At 54.5% G+C, this 26365-nt stretch overlaps 1 protein-coding gene across 2 annotated transcripts; it reads right to left on the reverse strand.

Moving 5' to 3' along the window:
* Positions 1–2949: 2949 nt before the first annotated feature.
* STAC2 (SH3 and cysteine rich domain 2) lies at positions 2950–16724 on the reverse strand. 2 transcript variants are annotated; one of them, XR_009693017.1, is made up of 12 exons: positions 16257–16724; positions 9072–9378; positions 8608–8705; positions 8344–8434; positions 6931–7043; positions 6781–6853; positions 6627–6688; positions 6056–6153; positions 5620–5671; positions 5148–5285; positions 4227–4464; positions 2950–3668 (listed from the first exon to the last, which is right to left on the reverse strand). XR_009693017.1 is itself a non-coding variant. In XM_061143894.1 (11 exons), the coding sequence occupies exons 1-11, from the start codon at positions 16344–16346 to the stop codon at positions 4360–4362; spliced, it is 1227 nt and encodes a 408-aa protein (XP_060999877.1). In that variant the 5' UTR covers positions 16347–16724; the 3' UTR covers positions 2950–4359. The 2 variants fall into 2 exon arrangements, 1 of the variants encoding a protein (XP_060999877.1); XM_061143894.1 differs by having other exon boundaries at positions 2950–4464.
* Positions 16725–26365: the final 9641 nt, after the last annotated feature.

The following is a 26365-nucleotide window of genomic DNA, read 5'->3' on the forward strand; positions in this document are numbered from 1 at the left end:
CATTGCAGGCAGATTCTTTACTATCTGAGCCACCAGGAAAGCCAGACCACAGGTCACTGAAGATATAGGAAACTGCCTCACTTTGGTGAGGGGCTGAAGGGAGGGGGAGGGAAGAACTAAGTTGTAGGAGCCTATCTCTTGGGAAGGCTTGCATTTAATCACTTCTTTCTGAAGCTCCCTCCAGGCCTAAGGTTACCTCTTTCCACCACCGGCCTCTAACCCCTTTCCAGGCAGTGCCTAGGATGGCCCCTTCAGCAGACAGACCCCCTAAAGTAATCACTGGATCTCTTCCAGTCCTGGAGCCTTGAGAACTTCTAATGAAATGACATGTCCATTTGGGACCTAAGTCATGGTCCGTGGTTAAGAATCTACCTGCCAATGCAGGGGACACAGGTTTGATCCCTGGTTCAGGAAGATTCTTCATGCTGCGGAGCAATGAAGTCCATGAGCCACAATTACTGAGCCCACATGCCGCAACTACTGAAGCCTTCACACTCTAGGGACTGTGCTCTGCAGCAAGAGAAGCCACTGCAATGAGAAACCCATGCACCACAACTAGAGAAAACTGGCACGCAGCAACAAATACCCAACACAGCCAAAAAAAAAAAAAAGACATGTCCGTTCTCTCAAGAGCTTGCAACTGGTCCCATCATATAATTTTGCATACCCTTTAAAGGAGTTCATGGCCCCAGGTAAAGACTCTCTGAGCAAGTCCAACTCCATTTCTGGAGAAGGAAACTGAAGCCTGGAGGGCCCCCCAGAATCCAAGCTTGGCTTGAACACCAGCACCCACCTTTGATTCCTTCAGATGTGCATGGGTGAAGGGGGGTGACTCAGAGTGGGCCGCACCTGAGAGGTACAAGTACAGCTGCTGCACCTGGACAAAGGCTAAGGTCCTTGGTGCTTTCTCTGAGATGAACAGATGAACCACCTGGGCTGGTTCCCCAAAGCACAGGGAGAGCTGAGGCGGGAGGTTTGCCCTGTCTTCCTCGCACTCTTCAGCAGGTGCCCCCAACGTCCTGTGGATGTTAAGGAGGTGGGGAAGGGGGGGAAGGCCGAAGGAGCCAAAGGCAGTAGTGCTAGTAAGATGGGGGGGGCCTTACTCTGTCTACATCTCCCTGCCTCCACCTCTGGTTTCCATCTTTCTGCCCTTTTAGGCCTCTTGTTTCTGGCCCCCAGACTTCCCCCCTTTTTGCATCTCTCCTAAACCTAGATAACCTTAATCTCTCAGGGTACCCAGGTTAAGCTCAGGCTGAGGAGGGGGAACAGAGGCCACAGACAACAGCCAAATGGTGGGTGGGCACCACCAGGAGGTTGCTGAGCATCCTCCACCCCAGGGCAGTGGTGTTGCTACTCCTGCCACCACCAGAGAGGACACAGAGGAGGGCCGCGGCCACAGCGGGGGCACCAGCTGTTCCCGGCCCCCAGGCTGTGAGCCTGCTGTTGGGTGGTTCAGCCACCCGAAAAAGCTGCTGTGTTCAGCAGTGCAGCAAATGAGCTGGGGGGAGGCGGGGGTCCAGGCCAGCTGCTGGCTGGTACAGACACAAGTGGGTGTTCAGAAGGTTTGGCTGGAAGTCTCTGACTGTCTCCAGGGGGTGAGGTCTTGATCCCTGGAGCCCCTCCAGCATCTCCAGGGGTCTTTGTTTCCATCTTACTGGTTTAAGGCCCTGAGGAACCCAAGGTCAAGTTGGGGAAGAGTTGAACTGGGAAGCAAGAGAGAGAATTTCTGAAACCAGCTTGACCATTAATTTGCTGGGTCACCTTGGGCAAGTTATGAGTCTGCTCTGGGCCTCAGCTGCTCTGTGTAAAAAAGGGACAAGTTTGGGCTGGATAATCTGTATGACCATGGGCAAGCCACCTAATATCTCTAGGCCTCAGTTTCATCATCTGTGAAAAGGGGACACCACCTCTTTCCTCACTGGGTCCTTAAGAGGATAGAATAAAATAAAGTCCCTGGCACAGTTTCCCAGACATAGTAGGTGTCTATTTGTGTAAGTTCCCCTCTTTATAAGCCTTTCCACTGGGTCTGTGACCCTTTTATCCAATCCCACCATCAAGGATCCTAGGAAGGGGAGTCACCCTCCTCCTGCTCCTCCGCTGCCCCCCCACCCCCATCATTCCTGGATGAAAGGGACCAAAGAAAGCGTGGTTGGCGACCCAGGGACTGGTCCCACCCGACCCACCTCGATGTGGGGGTCGGGGGCTGGAAGGCAGAACCTGATGGGTGCCTATCCGGAGGAGCAGGCTTCACGCCTGCTGGCTTCACGCCGTTGCCCTGGCACCCCCGCAGCCCGCCTCTCCCTCCCTCCGCCCGCCCCTCTGTCTATAAATAGCCCAGGACGTGCTCGCCTGGGCGATGACGCGGCCGGGCGTGCCGGAGGGGAAAGGCGGCTCTGCCGAGCAGGTGGGCGGCGGGCACCGCGGCGGGAGGGGCGCCACCGCGGCCCCCTTGCGCCAGGCTCCCAGTGATGGGCGTGACTGAGTCATCTCAGGGCCGCACGGCCCACCAACGTACCTGCCTCGGGCTTAGGGGGCTGCGGGGGCGAGGCTGATCTCGGGTGGATATTGAGGCCGCCAGACGCTGGGTTCGGCTGGTCTCCGGGGGCACCTCTGGGTGGGCAGAAACGCGGAGGTGCGTGCCCGCCCCCTGCGCGACGCAGGTCCACATCGAACCAGAAAATGACCGCAGCCCCACCCTCTCTCCCTCCAGCGTCCACCAAACCTCCTCCTCCATTTCCTCAGATCTGGAGTGAGCAGACTTGGGGACCCTCACTGTCAGGGCCAGCCCAGCCCCTGTATCCCTCCTTTGAGATGAACTCATTCTCCGACCTTCAGGCTGTCTCCTATTTTGGTCCACACCCACCACACCCCCAGGCCACGCCCACCCCTTCCCTTCCCCTGACCCAAGTTGATAGATACATAGAGTAACCAGGTTGGGACAAGAAACATTTAATTCGGGGTCTGGGGGCTCAGCAATGCCCCAGCAGACTCCTCATGCAGCCTCATGTACAGTGGGCATTGGGCCCGCCCCTGGGATATTGCTGGGGGGGCCTCATGGCAGCAAACAGGGCAGTGTGGCTTGAGTTCCTCCCCCCTCTTAGAGGGAGAGGTAGGGCAGGGGCCAGTGGGTAGGAGGATGTGTCCCTCCCACCACATGGGAGGGTGTGCCTGTGCCCAGGATGGGGGTGGCATTGGCTGGCACCATCAAGGGCACAAGAGGCGGCTCTGAGCTTGGAGGGGGGGAGCGGGAAGGGAGGTTGGCACCAGAGAAAAGCAACCTGCAAGGGAGGGGTCCTCTTTGCGTGTCCCCACACACCCCCTCCCCTAGCATGCCTACCCCCTTCCCTTTCTGGTGGTCAAACAGAATTCATTGTCTGTCTCCCACTCCCGCTTCCTCACAGGGCTCTGTGTCCTGGAAAAGGGACCAGATGCAGCCAGAAAAAGGGCCCCCTGCAACGGCAGCCCTGTCCCCCACAGAGCCCCAAGAGAGAGGGTAAGGGAGGGCTATTGCAGGGTCAGTCCTGAGGGTGGGGTTCCTGGGGCAGGCCTGGTAAGGCCTGGGACAGGAACTGAGCGTTCAGATTCCTGACAGTGAAATGGGGATTGTTTTGATCAGGTGTGGGCCAGGTGGGATTCTGTGTGCAGGCCGCTCTTGGGTGTGTCCTCTCCTAGTGAACAAGGGTAGAGTGCGGTTGCTCCGTGGGGACTGTCCTACTCGAGGGGACAGCCTCTGATTTGCCACATCCTCCCGAGACCTCAGCCCTCCCCTCCTCTGTCCACCCAAGTTTCAAGTAACAGAAGAGAGAGCTGCAGGACTTTCCTGAGAGTTGATGGAGTGACAGAGGTGATGAGACCAGGGTCCTCTGGCAGCCCTGAGCTCCCTCCCCACCCAGAGCTGGGGCTGAGGGACCCGGGAGGGCCCCACTCCCAAAGTGGCAGCTGCAGGGTCACACACACAAGGGCCCAAGCAGAGGCTCTGTGAGGAGGGGGGGGGTGGGGGTGTCAGGCATGCAAAGGTGCGGTGGGCAGGGGCAGGCTCTCTGGAAGAGGCAGCCCCGACATTCCTCAGGAACTTCCTCTCAGGGCTGGACTCTGCATGGCAACTGGACCGGGGGGACCCACCTGAAGTTTTGCCATTCCCTCCCACTTTCTCCTCCTCCCCACCCCCAAGTCTCAGAGCTGCAACCTCTTCAGGGCACCCCAGGACCCCAGAAATAACACCTTACTCAGTACAGAAGGCTCCCAAGCCATGGTGAGTGGCCCCTAGGAGAGGAGCAGAGGGAACCTCCCCCCCGGGGGGCCAGAAGCGAGGAGGGCTGGGCACGGGCAGGGGTGGCTTCTGGGTTCTCTTGGCTCCTCTCAGATCTCGGTCAGGGCATTGGCTGGAACCAGGCCCCGCTTCTTGCCACTGCTGACGCGGATGAAGCCGTCAGCATCTTTGCTCCTGGCCACACCCACACAGATCTGAGCGGGAGAGACACAACGCTGAGGCCTGGCACTGCCTGCCCACCCACCCCCACCCCCCCACCCCGGTGCTGATGGCTCCCAGGGGGCCCATCCCAGGGGATGATGGGACCAGCATCAGATGTGGTTGGAGCCGGGGTGATGGGAGCAGATCCCACGAGAATCCAGGGCACAGCAGCAAGGACCAGGCGGTCAGCGGACACCGAGCAGCACTTCGGGGCTGACCTTTGAGATCAGCTGGTCTAATGCCCCTGACAAACTCCCCGTTTCCCAGAGGAGGTAACAGCGGGGAAAGGACTTGCCCGTGGTTGACAATAACGTTCAGACCTAAGCCTCTGACTCCTAAACCAGTGCTCTCCCCCCAGCTGTCTCTGACATAACTGAGCCCGTGCATGTGCTGGCCACCAGCCCCAGTTCCCAGCAGTCCCAGCAGTCTTTCGCTCTTTCCTTGGTGAGAATCTCAGTCCCCCGACCAGAGGTTGAACCCAGGCCATGGTAGTGAAAGCCTGGAATCCTAACCACTAGGTCACCAGGGAAGTCCCCAGTCCCACAGCTTCTAATCTGCCCTCCTTCCGGCCACCAGGCTCCAAGCCTCCTCTTCCTCCAGGGCGCTCACCCACCTTCCCGCCACTTCTCTCCCTCCTGTGCCAGCCTCCCCAGCCATGCAGGGGCCAGGTTCTCACCTGGTTCTCCTTGAGGCTCATGTAGCCTTGTTCCTTGTTCCCGGAGAAGGGTTGGCAGCAGCGCCAAACATTCTCACCCGGCCTCACCCGCTGCACAAAATTGGCTGGGAAGAAGCCAACCCGGTCACCGATCTTGCCCTGGAATGAGGCTGGCAGTGAGCGCTGTGCTGCCCCAACCAACTGCTTTCTCTAGGCCTAATATCCACTCAGAGCCAAGGCCATCATCCTGTAGATCCTGGGTTCTTCGTGTTTGAGCCCTTAGTCGGGGGGCTTCTGGTTGGGAAGGGCACAAGGTAGGCAGAGGGACAAGACTGGGGCACGGAGGGGTGAAGTAAAGGCAAGACCTGAGGGTGAGCCTAGGCCTGGCTAGGTCGTGGAGGAAGGGGGTTATTAGGGAAAGTGCCCTCTATGGGTCTGGGCTAGTCGGGTGCCTACCACTGCTCACCCTCTGCTCCCCACCCTGCCACATCACCTTCCACCAGTCCTCGTTAGAGTCATCCACCAGCATGATCCGGTCTCCAGGCCTGGGACAAGAGAGTCGGGGGGTGGGGGGCGTAGCATGTGGGGCAGGAGGGACCTGCCCGCCCTGCATCCCAACAGTCCTAGACCCCCAGGTCCCCTGCAAGAGTGCTTGATGGCCCCTGTGTGACCATAGGTACACAGACACTGCAGGACAGAGGTCTGGCAGGGGCAGGAGACATGGCATCAATACCCACCCTCTTGGACCCTGGCACCTCTGTCTCATCTGGGGGCTCAGTAGCCTCCAGCATGCCAGGCGGAGGTTCCTGAAGGTCCCCCTCACACTCGTGTTCCAAGGTCTGGGAGCGCAGAGCCCTGAGGTTGGAGGCAGGCAGCCCCCTGGGGTGGGGGCAGAGGTAGGGGGGAGGCTGGGCCGCTAGAGGACTTACTGCAAAGCCAGGTCGTTGTTTTCCTGGGGCAGAAACTTGTAGAGCGCCACGTAGGAGTACATGGGCCCCACATCCTTCCGGAGGGGAGGCCTGGGGGGCTGTGGAAAAGCTTGGGGTCATTGCTGGGAGAAGGACACCTTTATTACTCCACCCACTCTCCCCTTGCCCTGATCTTGCCTACCCTGGGGCTAGGACATGGGTCAGTGACAGGGAGAGGTCAGAGTCTCCTGCCTGCTGCGCTCACACACCCTTGAGGGACTGGGCCAGGGATGGGAAGGGGAGCCTCCTCTTCCTGCTGCACTGGGACTGCCCACCCTTGGGAAGTAGGAGTGGGCTCAGTAGGCATGGGGTCAGTGTTGGGAGGGGTAACACCCCTGCCTCCCATGCCTACTAACCCTGGCATTGCCCATCCCCACTCACCCTGGCATTGCCCACCCCTGTAGATTGAGGAAAAAATGATGGCACAGTGAGACTCCCACTCAGCATACTCTCACCCACCTAGGGATCAGTGACAAGAAGGATGTCCCCTTCCCACCTGGCCTGCCGAGGCTCAGTGCCATCCCAGCCTCACCTGTTGTCCTGGGCTCTTCTCCTCTGGTCCTGACCCTTCGCTCTCGGCTGGGGCTGTGAATACTGGAGATGCCGGGGTGGGGCCAGAGTGTGAGGCTGCAGGTGGTGGCCCCCACTGTGCTCCGCGCCTGCCCCTGGTCCCCAACCCCACTCACCGCTGTCGCCAGGGCCCTCCTCTGAGCTGCGGATGCTGCCCTCCCCATCCTCGGTGAGCTCATCCCGCTCGCTCTGGGGACACAGAGAAGGGAAGGCTCAGCCCCCCACCCTCTGGGACCCCCGCCCCCCCACCTTGGTGTCCCCCATACCAGGCTCCTTGTAGGGGACTCAGAGGTGCTGCTGAAGCTGGAGCGGTTCATCAGGGCCAGGGAGGTGCCATAGCGCAGGGTCTCGTACACGGGGTCTACCTTCCCACTGGCCCCTGCCGAGGAGTCACCATCAAGGCCGGGCACCTGTCTGCCCTGCTCAGCCAGCCCTAGAGTGAATTCTGCATGCCCCTCACCTGCCCCTCCCAAGTCTCCCTAATTGCAGTGAGAACTCCATGTCCTCCCATGGTGCCCAGGCACGAGCCTGAAGTATCCTCGACCCCTCAACCTCCGCACTGTTTGTGTTCACTCCATCATCTCGTCCTGCCTCCTGAACAAGTCTAGCTTCTGCTCACTTCTCTTCATCTCCACGGCTGCCAGCCTGATCCAAGCTACCAAACTGGCAACCATCATAGCTTCCCCATGGTCTCCCTGCTTCTCTCCAGTCCCTCCAACCCACACAGTAGCCAGAATGCTCTTGTAAAAACACAAAAATTGACCTTAGAATAAAGTCCAAAGACTTGTGGTTACCGAGGGGGGTTGGGGGAGGGATGAACTGGGAGTTTGGGATTAGCAGATACAAACTGTTGTATAGAGAACAGATAAACAACAAGGTCCTACTGTATAGCACAGGGAACTATATTCAATATCCTGTGATAAACCATAACGGGAGAGAATATGAAAAAGAATGTATATATATATAAAGAATGTATATAACTGAATCACTTTGCTGTAAAGCAGAAATTAACACAATGTTGTAAATCAACTATACTTCAATAAACTAAACTTAAAAAAAAAAGAATTAAGTCCAAAGAACACTCTTAAAAGGGACCCTAAGGCCCTGTACCCAGGGTTCTATCTCACCCTCTCACTCCCAGCCTGATTGTCCTTTTTCTGCCCCTTCCTGCTTCTGGTCTGCCTTCTGTCCACACTGGTCTTCCCCAGATCCTCAGGTTAATTCCGAATCCTTCAAGTTTCCTTGATGCCTTCTTTGTCTCTGCGGATGAGGTGGATGCCTTTTTATCCTCTCTTTGCTTCCTATCCTTAGGTTTCAGGCATTCACCAAATGGTGGCTAATTGATGACTTGTGTGATTATCTATTGCATGTCTAGCTTCCTTACTAGACCATGAGCTTGTGTCCCTGTGTCTAGCACAGTGCCTGGCACTTAGCAGGCACTCAATAAAGTTTTTGTTGAAGGATGGATGGATGGATGAACAGATGAATCAACTCTAAATTCAGGACAGAAGCTACCAAAGAATTAGGGGGAGGGGAAGATGAAGAAAAATCTAAAAAAATTAAAAGGGAATGGTAGCAGTGCCAAGAACAGGCAGTGCCAGTGTAACTCAAAGCCCATCTGAGGAATGTGTGGGTCTCTCGTCACACCACGGGGATGAGGGGCAACGCTGGACACTCACCAGTGGGTGGGGACTCCTTGCTCATGGCACAGGCTGGTGGAGGCTCATGTACCAGGAGTGGGGAGCTGAAGTTGCGGCGGAAGGAGGAGGACTGTGGCAAAAGCAGGCAGAGAGAGGGTATAGAGAGGTCACGGCCCCTGAGAGCTTGGCCTTCCCCAAGCCCAAGCACCCCTCGACCTGAGGAATCAGCCGAGTGGCACTCAGAGCTCCGGAAGCCAAGCCTGGGAGCATCAGTCAGCCATCTCCACGTGGTCACCCACTCACCGTCTTGCCTGGGCATTGCTGGCGGGAGATCTCCTCGGAGCACCAGAGGTGGACGCTGACTTTGCATGTCTTACACCGCAAACCCTGCTTGGAGTTTCCTGTGAAGAACAAGAAGGGTGATCAGCGACAGGGGGTGGTCAAGATAGGCTACATCCATGGACAAGGAACAAAGGAGGTAGGTTAGGGCGTGGGGGGAGCAAGGGATTGGGCTTCCTCATGCCAGCCTGGGGCTGTGCTCTGAGGCTGACCCCGATACAGTCAGGGTGGAGCTGACCCCGAAGCCTGAGTTGTTAGTAAATCCTGAGACCCCACCCACCCCCAAGGTGCTGCGTGTCAGCCCACGGGGATGGGCACAGTTAGGACTGGGGCCATGAATAGCTGGAGCCCCGACATCAGGCAGTCCATTCCATGGGCCCACTCCCCACACCCACCCTGGCCCCTTCTGTTGCCACCCAGGCACCTACCCACAATGAGCTGGCGGCACAGCTCACAGGGGCTGGCTCGCTTGAAGACGTGTTCCTGGAAGCTGTGCAGTCTCACTGGTTTGAGTGTCGCCAGGGGGCGTGGGACTGGGCAGGGGGATGGGGCGGGGGTGGGCAGGCCCCGGTCTGCGGAGGCTGGTGGTGGGGTAGGAGGGGGCAGCGGGGTCGGGGGCGTCAGCAGCACCTCGGTGGGGCACTTAAACTCAGAGCCGGAGCGAAATAAGAAGTTCTCAACGCTCTTACTTCGGAGGATGGTCTTGAGAGAAAGAGAGCGCTTGAACCGCTGGAGCTGAGAGAGGAAGAGGGATGGTGAGCCTGGAGGGGGCTGGCTCCCGGGGGTCTCTCCTTGGCCAGCAGCAGCCTGAAGGTGAGAGCCAGAGGTGATACAAAGCTTCTCATGAGAGAGAGGCTGCCAAGTTCCAGAAGGTAGGTCACCACCCCAGATGCCCACAAGAGCCAAGCAGGGAACCTCCTCTAGCAAAGGAGTTCTGACTGGACAGGCATAATTAGGAGTGGTGGGGACTGTGGCAAACTGCATGGCCGGCAAGTAGCTGCTCATCTCCTCTACCAGCTGAGGCTAGTCTATATGCGCAGCCCAGCATTGCCAGGGTTCCCAATTTTTAAAAAGAAATCTAGACTTTTATAAATGTAATTTTTTTGGGGGTAATTTTATTTTATTTTACATGGCATGTGTAATCTTAGTTCCCCCATCAGGGATCAAACCTGTGCCCCTTGCATTGGAGCATACAGTTTTAACCACTGGACCACTAGGGAAGTTCCATATAAATGTGATTTTTTAATAAAAAAAGCTTAATGAACTTCTAAGCTTTAAAGTCAGTTAAGAGGGACTTCCCTTGTGGTTCAATAGTTAAGATTCTGCGTTTCCACTGTGGGGAGTGAGGGTTGGGAGGTGATGAGGGGGTTGGGGGGTGATGAGCAGGTTAGGGGGATGGTCATGGGAAAATCCCCCATGCCGCGTGGCCAAAAAAAAGTCAGTTAAGAAATTGAGACTCTTAAAAAAAAAAAAAAGAAAAGAAATTGAGACTCTTATGTGAAATTGAATAGAAACAAATTCAAGAGATTTTATTCCCTTTTTTTCTTTGCAGAAATGGTAGTATATTATTTCTCCTGTACCTTGCTTTTTTTCACTTAACAGTAAATCTTGGAAATCATTCCATACCAATACACAAAGAGTTTCAGCATTCTTTTTTTATGGCCACACAGGAATTTTGTTGAATAGGTGTACCATTTACTTGAGTTAACAACATAATACTTTGGGGGCCAAACAAAACATGCCAAGTCCTCAGTTCTTGCACAGGGAGAGGGGGAGTGGTCGCTCTGGACCCTCATCCTCAGTGTTGATTCTCCCTCCCAAACACCTTTCCAGCCCATCCCTTGCAACATCTCAGCACCCCCAGAACCCTGCCCTAGTTCAGGCTCTGGCACTCTTAGTCTGGTTCAGGGCTATAACTCTTTGCCTCCACCTTGCCCGTCCCCACCTGTTCTCCGTGCAGCAGGAAGGTGACCCCTGACAATGCAAAAACCATTCATGGCTCCTCAGGACTCAGTCAAGGCCTTTGTGCCAGCCAGGGCACTACTACTTGGCCAAACTCACCCTTCCACCCCATGCCTTCCACCTGAGTTCAGACATAATGAGTTTAACTCATCTGTATTTTATGCCTCTGAGCATTTGACATGCTTGTCTTCTTCCCTGCCCTATCCAATTGTCTCGCTTTCTATCCTCCAGGGTTTCCTGTGACTATTCTTCCCCGGGGGAGCTATCTCTTCTGTAGGAATTCCTTTTAGTGGGACCACAGGAGAGCTCTGATCAGGTTTATGTTTTGTCATTTACTTCTCACTCCTCCAGGAGGTTGTGAGCCCCTGGAGAGCAGGGAAAGTTGCTTTAAATCTCCATAATGGGCTTCAGCACATAGAAGATGCTCATTCCATGTTTGTGGAATAAATGATGAGCAAGTAGCTTGAACCCTAAACAGAGTGCATGTTCTGGAGCATAGGGTGGATTCTGCACGAGGCTAGAGCACTTTGGCCAGCTGATGTGAAGAGCTGACTCATGGGAAAAGACCCTGATGCTGGGAAAGATTGAGGGCAAAAGGAGAAGGGGGCCACAGAGGATGAGATGGTTGGATGGCATCACTGACTCAATGGACATGAGTTTGAGCAAGCTCCTGGAGTTGGTGAAAGACAGGGAAGCCTGGCATGCTGCAGTTCATGGGGTCGCAAAGAGTTGGACACGACTTAGCGTGGGAATAACAATGACAAAGAGCTATTTCTACTGCTCACCCGAACACACACTTATTCTGCCTGGAATGAAATCTGGACCGCTCTACCCAGACCCTTGCCCCACCCACCTCCTGTTCAGAGCCCTTTCTCCTGCCCACTTCTTTTCACCAGTGATTAAAAAAAAAAAAAGATGGGGGGAGGGGCCACAGGGCAGGGAGACTCGGCCCAGGTTCCCAGCTGGGATACCAGGCGGCCTATGTGCCATGGCTGCCGGCTTGGCAGCCATGCCAAGGGAATGGAAGTGGAGACCCCTCTAGCCCTGGGGAGGCCAGCAAGCCACAGGACAAAGGGGAAGCAGGGGGGGGGGAATGTTTGGGCACAAGGTGGGTCCTGGTGTGCCAGCTGAAAAGCCAGACAGAGCCCTGGGGTGACTGGCATGTTGAGTTGCCCAGCTCCTTCCAAATCCAGTTTCCTGGCCAGCACTGTGGGCTTCTTTGTGTGTCTCTGAGAAGCAGGGCCTCAGGCCCCAGATGCCAGGGTGTTGGGGCAGAGGTGGAGGCCCAGAGGGACAATTAATTAGAACACAAATGTGTTCTACGGGCCAAACGTGGCTCTGGAGGCTCTGGCAGGCCTGGAGGCATGGGGGAACCAGCCACCGCTCTGCCCAGGGGCTGTGGGCACACAGCACAGGTCTCTGGGAGGATGGGCTGAGGGTGGGGGCAAAAATGAAACCTGCTACCTGAAAGCAAGTCACTTCACTTCCTCTCTCTGAGCCTCAGTTTCCCTACCCCCAAGAAGAAGGAGTCAGGGTTAGATGCTCTCTAAGCAAGACAGAAAGCAAAAACCTGAAAACCCAAAAGCAAAAACCTAAACTTATGGGGGACTTCCCTAGTGGTCCAGTGGCTAAGGGAGGGGGCCCAGCCTCGATCCCTGGTCGGGGAAGTAGATCCCACATGCCGCAACTAGGAGTTTGAATGATGCAACTAAAACAGAGGCCCGGTGCAGCCAAAATAAATGAATATTAAAAAACAAAACAACAAAAAACTAAATTTATAAGCATAAATTTATATGTTATGTTTATATGTTTATATGAGAGGTGGTTATTATCAGAGTCCTGGAATGGATATGCAGCATCTCATTAACCTTCCACCATCCTCTGAGGTGGTGACAGTTATTGTCCCACTTTTCAGGATGAGGAACTGAGGGGTTAAATTACTCACTCATCATGAGTCCTCAGCTGCTAAGGAGCAGGGCTGGGACTTGAACTAGTGGCTTTGGCTACTGAGTCAGAGGAGTAAGGCGCCCTCTGCCTTGGCCCTTAATTCTGCCCCTCAATTGTGCCATGGGCTTGTCATGAGATGTAAGCTTAGAAAGACTGGCCACCTACAGCAGTGCCCACCCTGCACTGCTCTGGCTACAGCCCCTTGGAATTGTTGTCTGACTCTGTTGGTCACCTCTTGTGACGGCAAGAACACCCTCTCTTGGGACAGTCATTCCATCTTTGGGCAGCTGCAATCGCTGGAAAGTGTTTCCCTATATAGAGTTGAAACCTGCCTCCCTGCCTATCAGCCCTTGTTCCTCCCTTGGCTCCAGAAAGGGCTACTCCCGCTTCCGCACATCAGTTCTTCAAATATTTGAAGACATCAATCATGTTCCCCCCTTCCGGGGCCATTATTTCCAAAGTAATCCGCACAGGATGAGGTTTCAAGCCTCCCTTCTGTCAAGCCTATGCCCTCTCCTGGTCCCTGCCTGGCCTTAGTGCCGCTGCAGGGGACCAGAGGCCTCTGGAACAGACTGTTCCCCAGTGCGAGGGCAGTCCCGACTCTGCCCCAGATCCCAGGAGGGTGGAGAGGCAGGAAGGAATAACACCTGGGGTGGCTGGCGGATGTCAAAGGCTGTGGCTTGAGGGCAGATGCAGGCATCTCTGCCAAATGGCTTAATGCCTGCCCACTCCAGAGACATCTGCCTAGGCCACCCAAACCTCATCTGGGCTCAGCCTGGCCAGGTATTTCCACTCCCGGGACTCCTAGTTTCCAGGGAAGACCTCCCCACTACAATCTTTTTGGTGCCCCTACTGTCCCAGGACCCATTCCCTGACATGAAAAGTTGCCATATACCCTGGCAAATGGGCACATCTGCATCCCACCTCCTCCCCACCTCCCACCCAATCACCGCCAAAGCACCAGGAGCTTGTCTGGCTTGGAGCCTGGACCACCAGGCCTGTCATTCTGAGTCCCCTCTAGGAGGCAGGGCCTGGCCTGCCTGCCTCCTCCCCACCTCTCCACACCCTGGATGGTCCTTTCTTCCCTCAGTTCCCACCAGCTCCTGAAAAGGTATTAGGCAACTGGCAGAGGGGGTGGCAGATGTGACACAAGCTGACTCAGATGGCAGAGCTGGCATGGCAAGGTTTTCCCAAGAATGGCACCAGAGCGGGTGATGGCAAACCCCATGAAGTAGGATGGGATGGGGAGCCAGAGAGGGCAATGCTGACACTAGGAAGCTCACGGAGTACCTTAGGTTTAGGAGTGACACCCAACCTTAGAGAGGGCAGGAGGCTGAACTTGGGCTGCAAGAAATTCCCAGGGGCCCCCAAACACTGATAAGTAAGTCTGGAATGTTGGCTTCACTGCCTAACAGGCACCAGCCTCCTCTTGTACCTGTCTCAAACTGAGCTGGGTGGGCAGCAACCAACCCTCTCTCTTCCTTCCCCTCCACCACCACAGTTTGAAGACAGAAGCTTCCTTGGGACAAGCTGAGATGGGGGGATGGAAGGAGGCTGGCAACGGTTCTGAATTCTCTCTGCCCACCTCTGCTCTCCTGAGTACCGTCCCCCCAGACCCGAAGCCCAGCCCGTGTTGTTATTACGGAGCCCTTCGTAAGTGAGGTACAGGAAGGCGGGCAAAGGGGCAGGGATCCAACTGACCTGGTGCAGAGGGACCAGGCCACGTGCACACTCCCTTCCTTCCCTGCTCCTCAGATCCCCATGGCTCTGATCCAGAGGTGATGGAATGAGATGGTCCTTGGGCTGGGAGGAAGGAGGTACAGACGTGCCAGGCCCTGACAGCCCCCTCCCCACACAACTGCACTGCTGATTGCTGAGGCAGCACTGCCCAGCACTCCTGCCTGCCTTCAGAAAGCCCTTAAGGAGGGGGCGGAGTGGCCAGGCCATGGTGTGAGAAACCTGAGAGGCCCCCAATGCCCTGGGAAGCAAGCAGGGAGACTGTATGTGTCTGTCCAGGGTGATTAGAAGACAACTGAGGCCAGGAAACTGAGTTCATTCTGGAACTCAGAATGGGGCTCTGTTTCTGGGACCCTCTGCTTGAAAGAAGCTGTCACCGTTATGTCAAGCAATACCCTCCCACCTCAACACCTCATTCCTCTCCCAGTAGACTTGACTCTCTGAAGGGGAGTTAACTCTGTGGTCTGAGAGCCCAAGGTTTCCAGTTCTCAGGAGGGAGCGGGAGAAGGTCAAGTGTGAATCTGAAGTCTTGGACATGGAGACCCACTGGGTCCCTCCGGTTTAGGGACGGGACGCCTACCTGGGGTGCCTCAGCCAGACTCCATCCACTTTGACCCTACTCATCTTTCCTTGGTCATTCCCTGGATGACCTTGACCTTGAATTAACCTCATATCCTGGGAAGTAGTCCAGACAGAATTAGGAGGAGGATGGGCATGGGAAATAGCTATAGATGAACTAGTGATACCAGGGGGAGCCAAGGATGCCACCCATTTCTGGTCCCGGCTGCCCCCCTCCTCATCTGGGTAACAGAAGCCAAGTGGGAACCATTTACCAGGGTGGAAAGGAAAGGGTAACCTTGGCCTGAAGTCTGGGGAGGGGGCAGAGAGCACTGCCCCTACTCTCCCCATCCCCAGGGACCCTGCTCAGGTTGCTTCCCGCAGAACTTCTTGTTGGTCAGCATCTAGAACTTGGGGAGGCAGTAGACAGATTCGAGGTGGGGGTTGCAGAATGTGAGCCCTGCTGTGTTCTCCGGCCCCCTCCCCGCCCCCAGCCCCTTCAGCGCCTGGAGTCTGGGCTGCGCCTGACTTCACTGGGGAATAATTTATTCATTGTGACTCCCGCAGGAGTAACAATCATACATAATTAGGGTTAATTATGACATTCATTAATTATGATGACTTCCCTTTTTGCTTCTACCCGCTCCCCACGCCCCCACTACCACCCAGCCCCCGTCCCGCTGGCAGGGTGGGGGTGGGGCTGCCTGTCTTTCTGTTTCGGAGCCGCAACGACAGTCCGCGGGTCCCCGCCCGTGATGGCCCGCGCTGCCGCAACCCCCAGCGCGAACTCGGAAGCTGCGCACCCGGGGGCCGCGGGCTCACGTCGCCGAGCCTAACCGGGCTGGGAGGAGGGAATGTCGGACTGCGGCGGGTCAGAGAGAGCCATCTAGAGACTCTGAGATAAACAAGCAGAGAACGCGAGAGAGACTCACAGAGAGACACTAAGGCAGAGACAAACAGGTTGTAGAGACACGTTCAGAGAGACACGGGCAGAGAGAGAGGGACTGAGCTACAGGCGGAGACCCGGCGGACACAGGAGAGGTGCGCCTGGCGCGCACACTCGGGCGCGTACACCGGCCCACACCCGCTACACACCGCTACACACTCCCTCCGCTTTCGCTGCGCCGACTCCCTCCAGCAAAGCCGAGTTACAACCTCCCTGGAGGGTCGCGGGGGAGCTCCGCTCATCACGCGCGCAAGGGCGTGTCGTGTTTGAGTGATGGGAGCTGTTTGCGGTCCCTCATCCGAACCTACGGCTCCTGAATCGCCGCGCGGAGCGTTAGGGGGCCACACGGGCCCTTCGGTGACTCCAGGGCACCAGAGGCCACAGTGGTAACTGAGTCGGGAGGAGGATGCCCCGGCTGGGGGCGCTCAGGGCAGGGGTCCAGGCCTCGCGCCTCTCGAGTTACCTTGGTTTCTTGGAGGGCAGAGACGGTCCCCGGGGGGGTGTGGGTGGCCGCGTCATCCGGTTCGTTCTCCTTCTCGCTCATTTCGGTCATGGTTAGGGGAGACGGGAAGAGAGGGTGCCGAGACCCGACGGCAGCCCACCTGGAAGCAGGCTAAGGGTGGTAGGCGTCTTTCCGGGACCTGAAGCCCTTAGAGACAGCCCCCCAACCCAGTGAACCCCTGGAGAAACCCGCCCGGGCAAAGCAACCCCCACTCCCGGGTGCGGGCGGAGAAAGTTCCTGGGTTGGTGGGTGAGAGGAGGCAATTATATGGAGCCGAGGGAGCAGGACGACCCCAGGAGTGAGGATCAAGGGTCTGAAGAAGATGCTGCTCCGAGCGATGGGAGGAGGGAAGTGGGGACTCGGGCAGGAACCGAGGGAGGGAGCGATGGAGCTGTCAGTGTCCGGCCCGCTCCGCTGTCCTCTGCTCCCGCCCCCCACCCCCTCCCCTTCCCCTCCCCTCCCCCCGCCGGCCCCAGCCGGGCACCCGGCGGCCCCTCCGCCCAGTCCTCGCCTCCTAACTTTGATTTAGGAGGTCGCCTGGTCCCTCCCTCTTCCCTCTGCCTCTCCCCCGCGCCGCTATGCAAATCAGGTTCTAAGCTATTGGCTGCCGCGGTGGCCAGGACGGCGAGCTGGGCGGAGCTTGGGGGGGCTCGACAAGATGGGGAGGAGCTTGGAGGGTAAAGAAGTGGAGGGGACAGTTTCCCACTGAAAAATCCGGAATGGGGGTGGGGGGGCATGACAAGGTTGAAGGAAGGTTCAGGAGATCATATTAGAGTCTGGAAGGGTTAGAGGAAGATAGAAATAGGTTGGAACTGCAGAAGGAGAGCTGAGAATGAGATGAAGGTAGGACTTCCTGAGAATGAAGAATGGGGACCCTTCCACCTCATTAACTGGATGTCTCTCTGCCCTATAGACTTTCTCTCCAAATGTACACATCCTTGAACTGTGCGGTAGAGGTTTCTTCTGCAGAGTATGGACAATTTAACACCATGTGTCAAAAGCCAGCCCTGTCCTGGAAAGCAGGACAATGACATGGCTTTCCAAGCCTGTTGTCTGGACTTCAGCAGAGAAGAGGCCTCAGTTCCCACACTTGAGGTCCCCAAACCTCTCCAAGACACTCCGCCTGCTAAAGATCCTACCACAAGTGAAGTTAGATGGGGGTAGGGAGAGGTGGACCCTCCAAAGATTCTTCTGTCCACTTGACCTGAAGCTACCTCTGCCAATGCATATCGCTCACCTGCCATTTCCTCAACGTCTCTGCTCTCCCTTCCTGGCCCTTCTGGCCCTTCATCTCTGGGCCTGTCCAAGAAAATGGAGGGAGGTTGGAGACTGAAAGAATCCTTCCCTGGGTGTGGGTGGAGAGACTTCTGGGTCTAAGTCTCCTTCCTCCTCATCTGCTGTGGGTGATGAGATGAGGAGTGGGTGGCACTCAGAAGGGTCCTGCCTTTATGCCAGCCCTGGAGGAGGGTCTGAACCCTGTGTCCCTCCTTCCCACCCACCCATGCACACAGCCATTCATGTGATCTCTTGCTTCCTCAAGATGAGCTCACGTTGGAGTTGGAGCACTGCTCAGGTTACAGCATCTAGGGAAAGAGATTTATTTGCCAGTGGCAGAAGTAGGACAAGGGCAGACGGGCGGGTTTGTGGTTATGGGGGCTTAGTCTCCTCCCCCTCCAGATCCACAAACAGCAGACTCTCTGAGTGCTCGCTTTCCTAAAAGGAGTTTCCACAGAAGCTGACCTCAGCCCTCAGTCCAGTTTCCCCAAAAGCCCATTCATGATCAGCCTCTCCTGTTCCCCTCTGAGGGCCACCATCTTCCCTCCAGCCCAGCACAGGTCAGCCCAATAAACCCCTCCCTAGGCAACTCAGACTTAGGAATGCTTGGAGCACCCTGAGATGGTATCATCAGGCCTCTATCTCTAGCACTCTTGAGCTGGAACAAACAGGGGCTTCTTCTGTGTTTGGAGACCTCCTGAGGGATGTATGTACCTCTGTGTGTGTTAGTTGGTCAGTCTTGACCAACTGTTTGTGACTCCATGGACGATAGCCTGTCAGGCTGATCTGTCCATGGAATTCTCCAGGCAAGAATACTGGAGTGGGTTGCCATTTCTTTCTTCAGGGGATCTTCCCAACCCAGGAATTGAACCGAGGTCTCCTGCATTACAGGCAGATTCTTTACCATCTGAGCCACCAGGAAGGTACCTCTATTTCCCCTCCAAAGAACTGAGGCTCTGGCTTCCTTTGAGTCCAATAACTGGGTAGTCACTAATTCGCTCGACCTTGGGTAGGTAACTGTTAAAGCTTTGATTTCTTCATCAGCGAAACCGAGACTCTGCCCACCTAATTGTTCAGAGGATGAATGAGATAGTGCAATATACCACTCAGCTTAGGAAAGACAGACACAGAAAGTTTTCATTTTCTTCTTTCTCTCCATTTTTATGGGGGACTTGTCCCTTCCTAAGTCTTTTTCTGAGGCAGAGAGAAGAAACAACTTCCTTTCCTCACTTTCCTTGGCTGTTTGGAACCTGTTTTGTCATGGAAGAACTAACCCAGAAGGAGACCCTGGCTAGACTTGGGAAAGAATTCCTAGGGGAATCAGTGGTATGGGGGACCAAGGAAAGGCAGGGAAGTTGGTGGGCTCTGGGGCCCATCTGGTCTCAGCAATAAAAGCCTAAGGTAGAGTATATATGGAGGAGGCAGGGGGCTGGATCCCATGACCTCTGGATGTCCTTTCTGGCCGACAGCCTTCGTATTTCAGAGCGATCTTTCATGAACTAAGTCTGAGTCATTGTCTCAGTGCTGACAATTCCCACTGCAGTGGCTCAGAGCTGGGGCAGGAGCAACAGTGCTGGCTTCTCTTGGGGGCACACTGTCCATCTTAGATTTGGAGGGCAGAAATGAGGGGCGGGCGGAGCAAGGGGCAAGGCATTCCAGGAGGATGAGTGGCAGTCACTCTCTCAAAAGGGCTCTCAGACCAGAAGTCATAATAGACCTACCAGGAGGCCTCTTACTAGGAGAGCTCGGTGAATGAGCACAGCTGCTGGGCTCTCGGGAGCCTGGGGATGATGGGATGGACAGATGACTTCAAATCTGCATATGGCCAAGGTCCAGCACTAAGAGAACCTGGTCCTCACCCTGGTCTGCCCTTTTTTCCTACTCTGTGATCTTGGGCAGAGAGCTGTCCGTCATCTCTGGAGGGTCTTTAGTTTCTTTCTCTTCAGATTGGATGAATTGGACTGGATCAGTTTGAAATGGGGAGTTGGATTAAATGGGGAGGATAATTATCTATCTCTTAATGTTCTTTTGAGGATTATATAAGTTAATATATGTAAAGAATTGGACAGAGTAAGTACATGATATTTACTATTATATTTTTAAAAAATTTTAAGGATTCTTATTAACCTTGGGTTTGTAGGTGAGTTTCAGGGAGTTCATGAACCCCTCAAAGCTGTATCAAATTTTAGAGGATAAGTGCTTTCTGGAGGAGAGTCCAGAGCTTTCCTCTGCTCCTTAGAGAATCTAAGATCCCCCAAGATTAAGAATCACCGGCCAGAATGACGCCAGAGCCCTCCACTGGGGGTTGAGATTCTTTGACCGCTGTTCCATGAGGACTGACCTATTTTCTCCTGTAAACACCTTCAGTTCAAGCCCCTCCCTGCTTTGGCCTCTGCCCTCATGGGTTGTCAAGGACAGCCCAAGCTGAGCACATGAGTGGCTGGCCTTTCCCTCCAGCTTTAGAATCAGGGTTCCCAGGTTGGGGAGTTTGTCATGGTGGAGGCCAAGCCTGGGTTCTCATCTCCCAGCTGGGGAGAGGAAGAGTGCCCAGGCTCAGCAGGGCTGGGAATGCAGAGAACACAGTGAGGCCTGGCCTTGTCCCATCTCCCTCACGTCCCCCTGCCAGCCCACCCCATGGGCCCCAGAGGCAGATGCCGCTCTAATGAGCTAAGGCCCGTGGCAGGCATCGGTAATTATGATTTTATGGAAATATAGAAGGCTCTTACGCAAGTGCCTGACACACTTCCTGGCTGTGGCTTCTGGGACAGCAAGGTCCCCAGGGCCTGGAGGAGGGCCTCTCTACCCCTTGGAGCTCGGGACACTGGCATAGAGCCACCCTTCCACTGCCTGCGGCACTGTCCCTAACACGCCCTGAGCGAGCGGCCCCCTCTCTATGTGCAGCCCCTCCCCCACCCCACCAGGCTGAACTGTCCCGGAGACCTGTTTTCACGGGAGGGGGATGTTTCCCTCTCCTCCAATAAGAAAGCCTCTCTTTCCAAGGAGATGCCCCTTCTATTCTCCTTGAGGCTGGGGACATAAGGCTGATGGCAGCCTGTGGTGGGGAAGTCATAACCCCTGGCTGCCCCTCCCAGGCCTTATGCCAGTTTGCCCACCCCCCTCCCCCATGTCTCTGATGTCCTGAAGTCTCCCCATACCCACCCACAAAGCATCTGTTACCAAGGCAACAGCAATGTCATCACTTTTGGGTGAGCAAAGAGGTGGAGCCCAGTGGACGGGGTGGGGGATGTTAGGGGTTAGAATTTTGGAGGTATGATCACTGAAGGTCCCCAAACTCTTAAGGGAGGATCTTTTGCTGCAGAGGGGCCCTGGGCACAGACTGGGGTGCAGACTGCTACTGAGAGCTGGTGGGAAAGAGGGAGGATGAAGTCTGGGAGGAACTGGATCCAGGTGTTAGAGGTGAGGGTGACTGGCTTTATTAAGTGAGAGACACAAGAGGGTGATGATGTTAAAGAGAGGTTGAGGCAGGCAGGATGGGGCCCGCCTGAAACTCCTCCCTTAGTGTTCAGCTCCTTAACTCCTCCTGGGCAGAGATTTTCTGGCTGGGTGTCTAGACTGTTGAAACAGCAGCTAGAGTTCCTGTGGCCAGCCTGGACCCACACCGCCCCCTGCAGGCTACACAGAAAACAGCACTGGATATCTTTCGGGTAGGAGTGTGTGTGTAGGTGGGCTTCCCAGGGGGCGCCAGTGGTAAAAGAAACCCGCTTGTCAATGCTGGAGACACAAGTGAGGCAGGTTCGATCCCTGCGTCGGGAAGATCCCCTGGAGGAGGAAATGGCAACCCACTCCAGTACTCTTGCTAGGATAATCCCATGGAGAGCGGAGCCTGGCAGGCTACAGTCCATAGGGTCACCAAGAGCCAGACTGAAGCGATTTAGCAGGTATAGGTGGGGCCTTTAAGAGTCTACATTTGCGACATCTAAACCATGGGGTCCTACTAAGTAAGTGTCTAGAGGGGCTTTGGGTTCCGGGGGTGCCTGTTAACTGCATTTGAAGCCCTCTTGTAAACCCTGACCCAGAGAGTGCCAACAATACAGGGGGTCCCTCTGAACAGACTTGGGGGTAGGGAGCAGTGGGGACGGAGCTGTGCCTTGAGCTGAGCTGACAGAGGCCATCAAGAGGGCTGGAAGGCAGAGGGAACAGCCTGGGCAAAGCCCAGGTGTGACATAGAACAGACTGTTCTGGAAGCTGCAGGACTGTAAGCAAGGGAGAGGGGGAGTGGTGAGAGGGAAAGGCAGAAGAAAGTGGACCAATGGCTGTGGATGCTGGGCCAGGAAGATGGGTTTTCTTGCACAAACAGGCTGCTCAGACTCACTCATAGGAACCCAGGTGAACAATCTGGGGGTACCATGGGGCATGAGGAGGGAGAAGGTGGGCAAAGTGGTTCACTCAGAACTGGAAAGGAATTTAAAGACATGGCTCTATATTAAATGTTTGTGCAAACCTTGCTTTTGACTCCAAGAATATCCATATTAGTTTTCCCACTAAAAAGTGATTTTAGGGACTTTCCTTGATGGTCCATTGGTTAAGAATCCACCTTCCAATGCAGGGAACTCTGGTTCAATCCCTGGTGGCAGAGCTAAGATCCCACATGCCATGAGGCAACTAAGCCCATACATTGCAGCTAGAGAAAGCCCGAGTGATGATGAAGACCCAGGACAGCCAAAAATTTTTAAAGATTATTTTAAGCATTAACCACTGTGTACCACTGATGCCTGGAAGATGGGCGTGTTTACTCAGGGGTTTTCATAGCCCAGCTTGAGAATGGCACCGTGAGTGACGATGGTATGGTCATTCTTGTGTCGAAGGAAGATCCCCCTGGCTCTCAGGGGCAGCAACATGGAAACAGCCAGAGTAGTGGGCTAAGAGCCTTCTAAGGGGATGGCCAGGAACGAGTCTTGTTTTGGCCTGGGTGCACGGCAGTGAGGTGACTCAGGGTCCAGCCCACTTTCACTAGCTAATCAGTTCAGTTCAGTTGCTCAGTCATGTCCGATTCTTTGCAACTCCATGGACTACAGCACGTGCGCCAGGCTTCCCTGTCCATCACCAACTCCCGGAGCTTGCTCAAACTCACATCCATCGAGTCAGTGATGCCATCTCATCCTCTGTTGTCCCCTTTTCCTCCTGCCTTTGAATCTTTCCCAGCATCAGGGTCTTTTCCAATGAGTCAGTTCTTCGCATCAGGTGGCCAAAGTATTGGCCATTAGCTAATAACCTTGGGCAAATTGCACAGACTGTAATTGGGACCTTCTTACCTCAAGAGGTGGTTATAATATGCAGTGGGACCTGGAAGATCAAATACCCCAGAAAAGCTGTTCCCTTGCAGCCCTCACTGCTACTCATCCCAAGGGAATTCTCAAGTCATAGCCACACCTGAGGAAATCTAAATCCTGTATCCTGTCTCTCTGCCATCATTAGTCCCCCCACCCCCATCTACAAAACCAACTGCAGCAGCCAGCCACTATCATTTGTATTTGCCCATCCTCAGAGCTCTTGGCCCAGAAGTAGAACAGAAAGTATTTTGTCCCCATTTTGCAGCTGGAGAGGTCAGAAAGCTCAGAAAGATCAGAGGTCCCTCCTCTCATCAGAATCCAGGTTCCGGGGTCCAATACTTCTCTGAGAGCTGTTGAATAAATGAATGCATGAATCATTCAAATCCCGGCATCAGCCCCTTTCTTTGCAGGAGGGGGTGTAGACTTTACTCTCCAGCTCCTCAAGTTGGAATGTTGCTCGGAGACTTGTTTCAGAATTCCATACACATTTGTCAGGCAGAATGTGTCATACAGTACAGTCATTAGGAGAAAAGGTTGTAGTTCAGGCAGCCTGGGTTCAAACCCTGGCTATGTCTTATCTTAGCTGTGTGACCTTGAGGTAGCTACTTAATCTCTTGGAGCCTCAGTTTCCCCATCTGTATAATTGGGGGGAGGGAGGCAGTGATAATAGAATAATAGAAAAAAATAGCATTTATCTTAGAAGGTAGATGGAAAAGCACTCTGAAGTCACACTAAGCACTAAAGAACTGTTTGTTAAATAAGCAGACCCTCTACATTTATGTGTTATATAAATAAACCTACACTTTCAAGTGTTAAATAAATTAACCTGTGTAATGGGCTAGACACTGGAAATATATAGAGAAAAGGACATCTATATTGGGACTTTGCTGGCAATCCGTTGGTTAAGACGCCCCATTTCCACTGCAGGTGATGTGGGTTCTGTCCCTGGTCAGGGACTTGAGATATCCTGATCCCACACACTGTGCAGTGAGGCCACAATAAATAAATAAATAAAAAGACACCTACATTACTGAGGGCTCAATTATCACCTCACTCATTTTCACCCAGCCCTGTGGGGTAGAGGTTCTCATCATCCCCTTTTTATAGTTGCAGCACGAACCTCAGAAAGGTTTAGTTTCTTGCCCAAACCCACTCAGCTGTGCTTGCACTCAGGGTCTATCTCGAGAAACATACTCTTAAACCTAAACACTAACCCACCTCTTAGTTTCTACTTTCAAGGGACTTCCACTCTGATGGGAAAATAGACATTAAGCAAAGTGAACAAAGAATAAACTGCATGTCAGATGACTGCTGTGAAGGAATTTGGTGAAGGGCTGAGACACATGGAGAACATAAATGCCAACTGGCTGGGTGGCAGAAGGGTTTTAAGAAGGAGGCAGTGGACTCCCTTGGTGGTCGAGGGTTCAGAATCCAGGTGCCAGTGCAGGGGACATGAGTCATGCCGAGGGGCAACTAAGCCCCAGTACCACAAGCTTGCGCATTGCAACGAAGAGTAGTCCCCACTCTCCACAACTAGAGAAAGCCCATGCCCAGCAACAAAGTGCAGCCAAAAATAAATAAATAAATTTAAAATATATTATTAAAAAAAAAAAAGGAGGCGGTAACTTTGAAACATGAACCAAGTACCTTTCCAATGTGAGACTTCCTTTTGGTGAGATGAACTCTCAGGAATACAAGACTGGGGGCTCAAAGACAGGTCTGTGCATCCTCAAACTCTAAGGGCTGCTGTTCAGTATGATGCCTTGTGGACCTGCGCACCTAGAAGCCTCAGAGACAGTTTGTTAGGAAAAGGAACCCCGCTACTACTACTGGCCTATAATTGTAGCTCAGCTGGTAAAGAATCCACCTGCAATGCAGGAGGCCCCATTTTGATCCCTGGGTCAGGAAGAGTCCCTGGAGAAGGGAACAGCTATCCACTCCAGTATTCTGGCCTGGAGAGTTCCATGGACAGAGGAGCCAAGCAGTCTACAGTCCATGGGGGTCTCAAAGAGTCAGACACAACTGAGCAACTTTCACTTGCTACTACTGGGTAGGTTCAATGAATGGATGAGGAACACTCCTTTCAGCCCCTCTTCCTCTGAGGGAGCGGTAGACTTCACACTCTAACTCTCCAGGTTAGAATGTTGCCTGGGATAAAAGACAAAACAAAACAACAAATTTTGGTTAGAGGAGAAGGATGGTGAATTATTCCTTAGCAATTTAAAAAAAAAAAAAAGTTACTTCCTTGGCTTAGGGTAAGGAATAACCCCAAGGGTATTATTAGGATCGAGTTATGCCATGCCTAGACAATGATAGAGCTGTTTGGATGTGAAAAAAAATCCACCTTAAAAAAAATATATCATGCTTTGGGACTTCTCTGGCAGTCCAGAGAAGGCTTCCATTACAGTGCTCGTGGGTTCCGTCGCTCGAGGGGGGATTAAGATACTGCATGCCTATGGCGCAGTCCCCCTCCCCACTCCAGCTCTTGGTGGTGTCCTCTGAAGGGCCCACACCGGTCTCAGCCTTTTCTACTTCCGTCCTCTGTAACAAGCCTCCTCCCACCACCTCCACGTTCCCTCGGCCCCACTACCACTCCCTCGTCCTGATCCACCCAGACCAGGGCCACGCCCTGCCTCGTGACCCTTCCTAGCCCCTTCCTCTGTCCTTCTTGGTATCTTGCTCCGTCCCCTTAGAGAGTCCCATTGGGGGCCTTCTGGCCTTGAATCCAGCTTGGGCAATGGGTGAGTCTTGAAGTCTTAGGGGTCTTAATGGGGATCTTGGGGACTCAAAGTTTCTTTGGCGCCCATTGGCAAGAATGTTCCCATCCCCTTTTCTCCTCTGGTCTGGCTTCATAGGAGAAGAATGTAGGTACAGGACCGAGGGCCAGGTACCTGGAGGAACCCTGCCCATTGTGTGTGGGGGAGTGGGGGGATGGGGGCGGGGAGGGCAGCATACTCTGGTTTTCCTTCTCCCTTCCTCTGAGGAGGGGCCGCCAGAATCACAAAGCCTGGATAGTCAGGGTCACATGAGGTCAGGCCACATCTTTGTAGCCCAATCTCTGCTCTCTGCAACGCCTTTATCTGTTTACACCAAACACAGTAGTGGGAGGTGGGGGCCGCAGGCCAGGGCTGACTGTGTACAGTGACAACAGGAGCTGAGCCTGAGGAAGGGGGCCATCCATAAACACAGTCCGCCCCAAGCCCCAGGGCAGAGCTGGACCTCCTCTCCTTCTACCTCCCCGGGGAGGGGGCACTCCCAGGCCCACCCCCTCCTTCTCACTGGCGTGCTCTCCCTCCCATCACCACCCCCTGAGTTGTTTCCACAGCATTCTGGACTATATCCTGTTAACTCCAGGCCCCTAGCCAGGCAGCCCCCAGTGACAGGGCAGGTGTTGGGCCATCACTGCCCCTATATGGGGGGCGGCTGGGGGGAGGCCAGGGGAGCAAAGGCCCTTTGTAGGTCCACGTGATGCTGTGTGTCTGTTTGTCCTGTCCCCTGGAGCAG

The sequence above is a fragment of the Dama dama genome, chromosome 5, assembly GCF_033118175.1.
Source record: "Dama dama isolate Ldn47 chromosome 5, ASM3311817v1, whole genome shotgun sequence".
NCBI lineage: Eukaryota > Metazoa > Chordata > Mammalia > Artiodactyla > Cervidae > Dama > Dama dama.

Excerpts from the sequence above, each read along its gene's own strand:
- STAC2 (XM_061143894.1), bottom strand. The coding sequence starts at position 16,346 with ATGACCGAAATGAGCGAGAAGGAGAACGAACCGGATGACGCGGCCACC. Across the intron at positions 9,379-16,256 it reads CTGCCCTCCAAGAAACCAAG|CTCCAGCGGTTCAAGCGCTC; the intron begins GTAACTCGAGAG and ends TTCCTCTCTCAG. Across the intron at positions 7,044-8,343 it reads CAAGGAGTCCCCACCCACTG|GGGCCAGTGGGAAGGTAGAC; the intron begins GTGAGTGTCCAG and ends ACTCCTCGGCAG.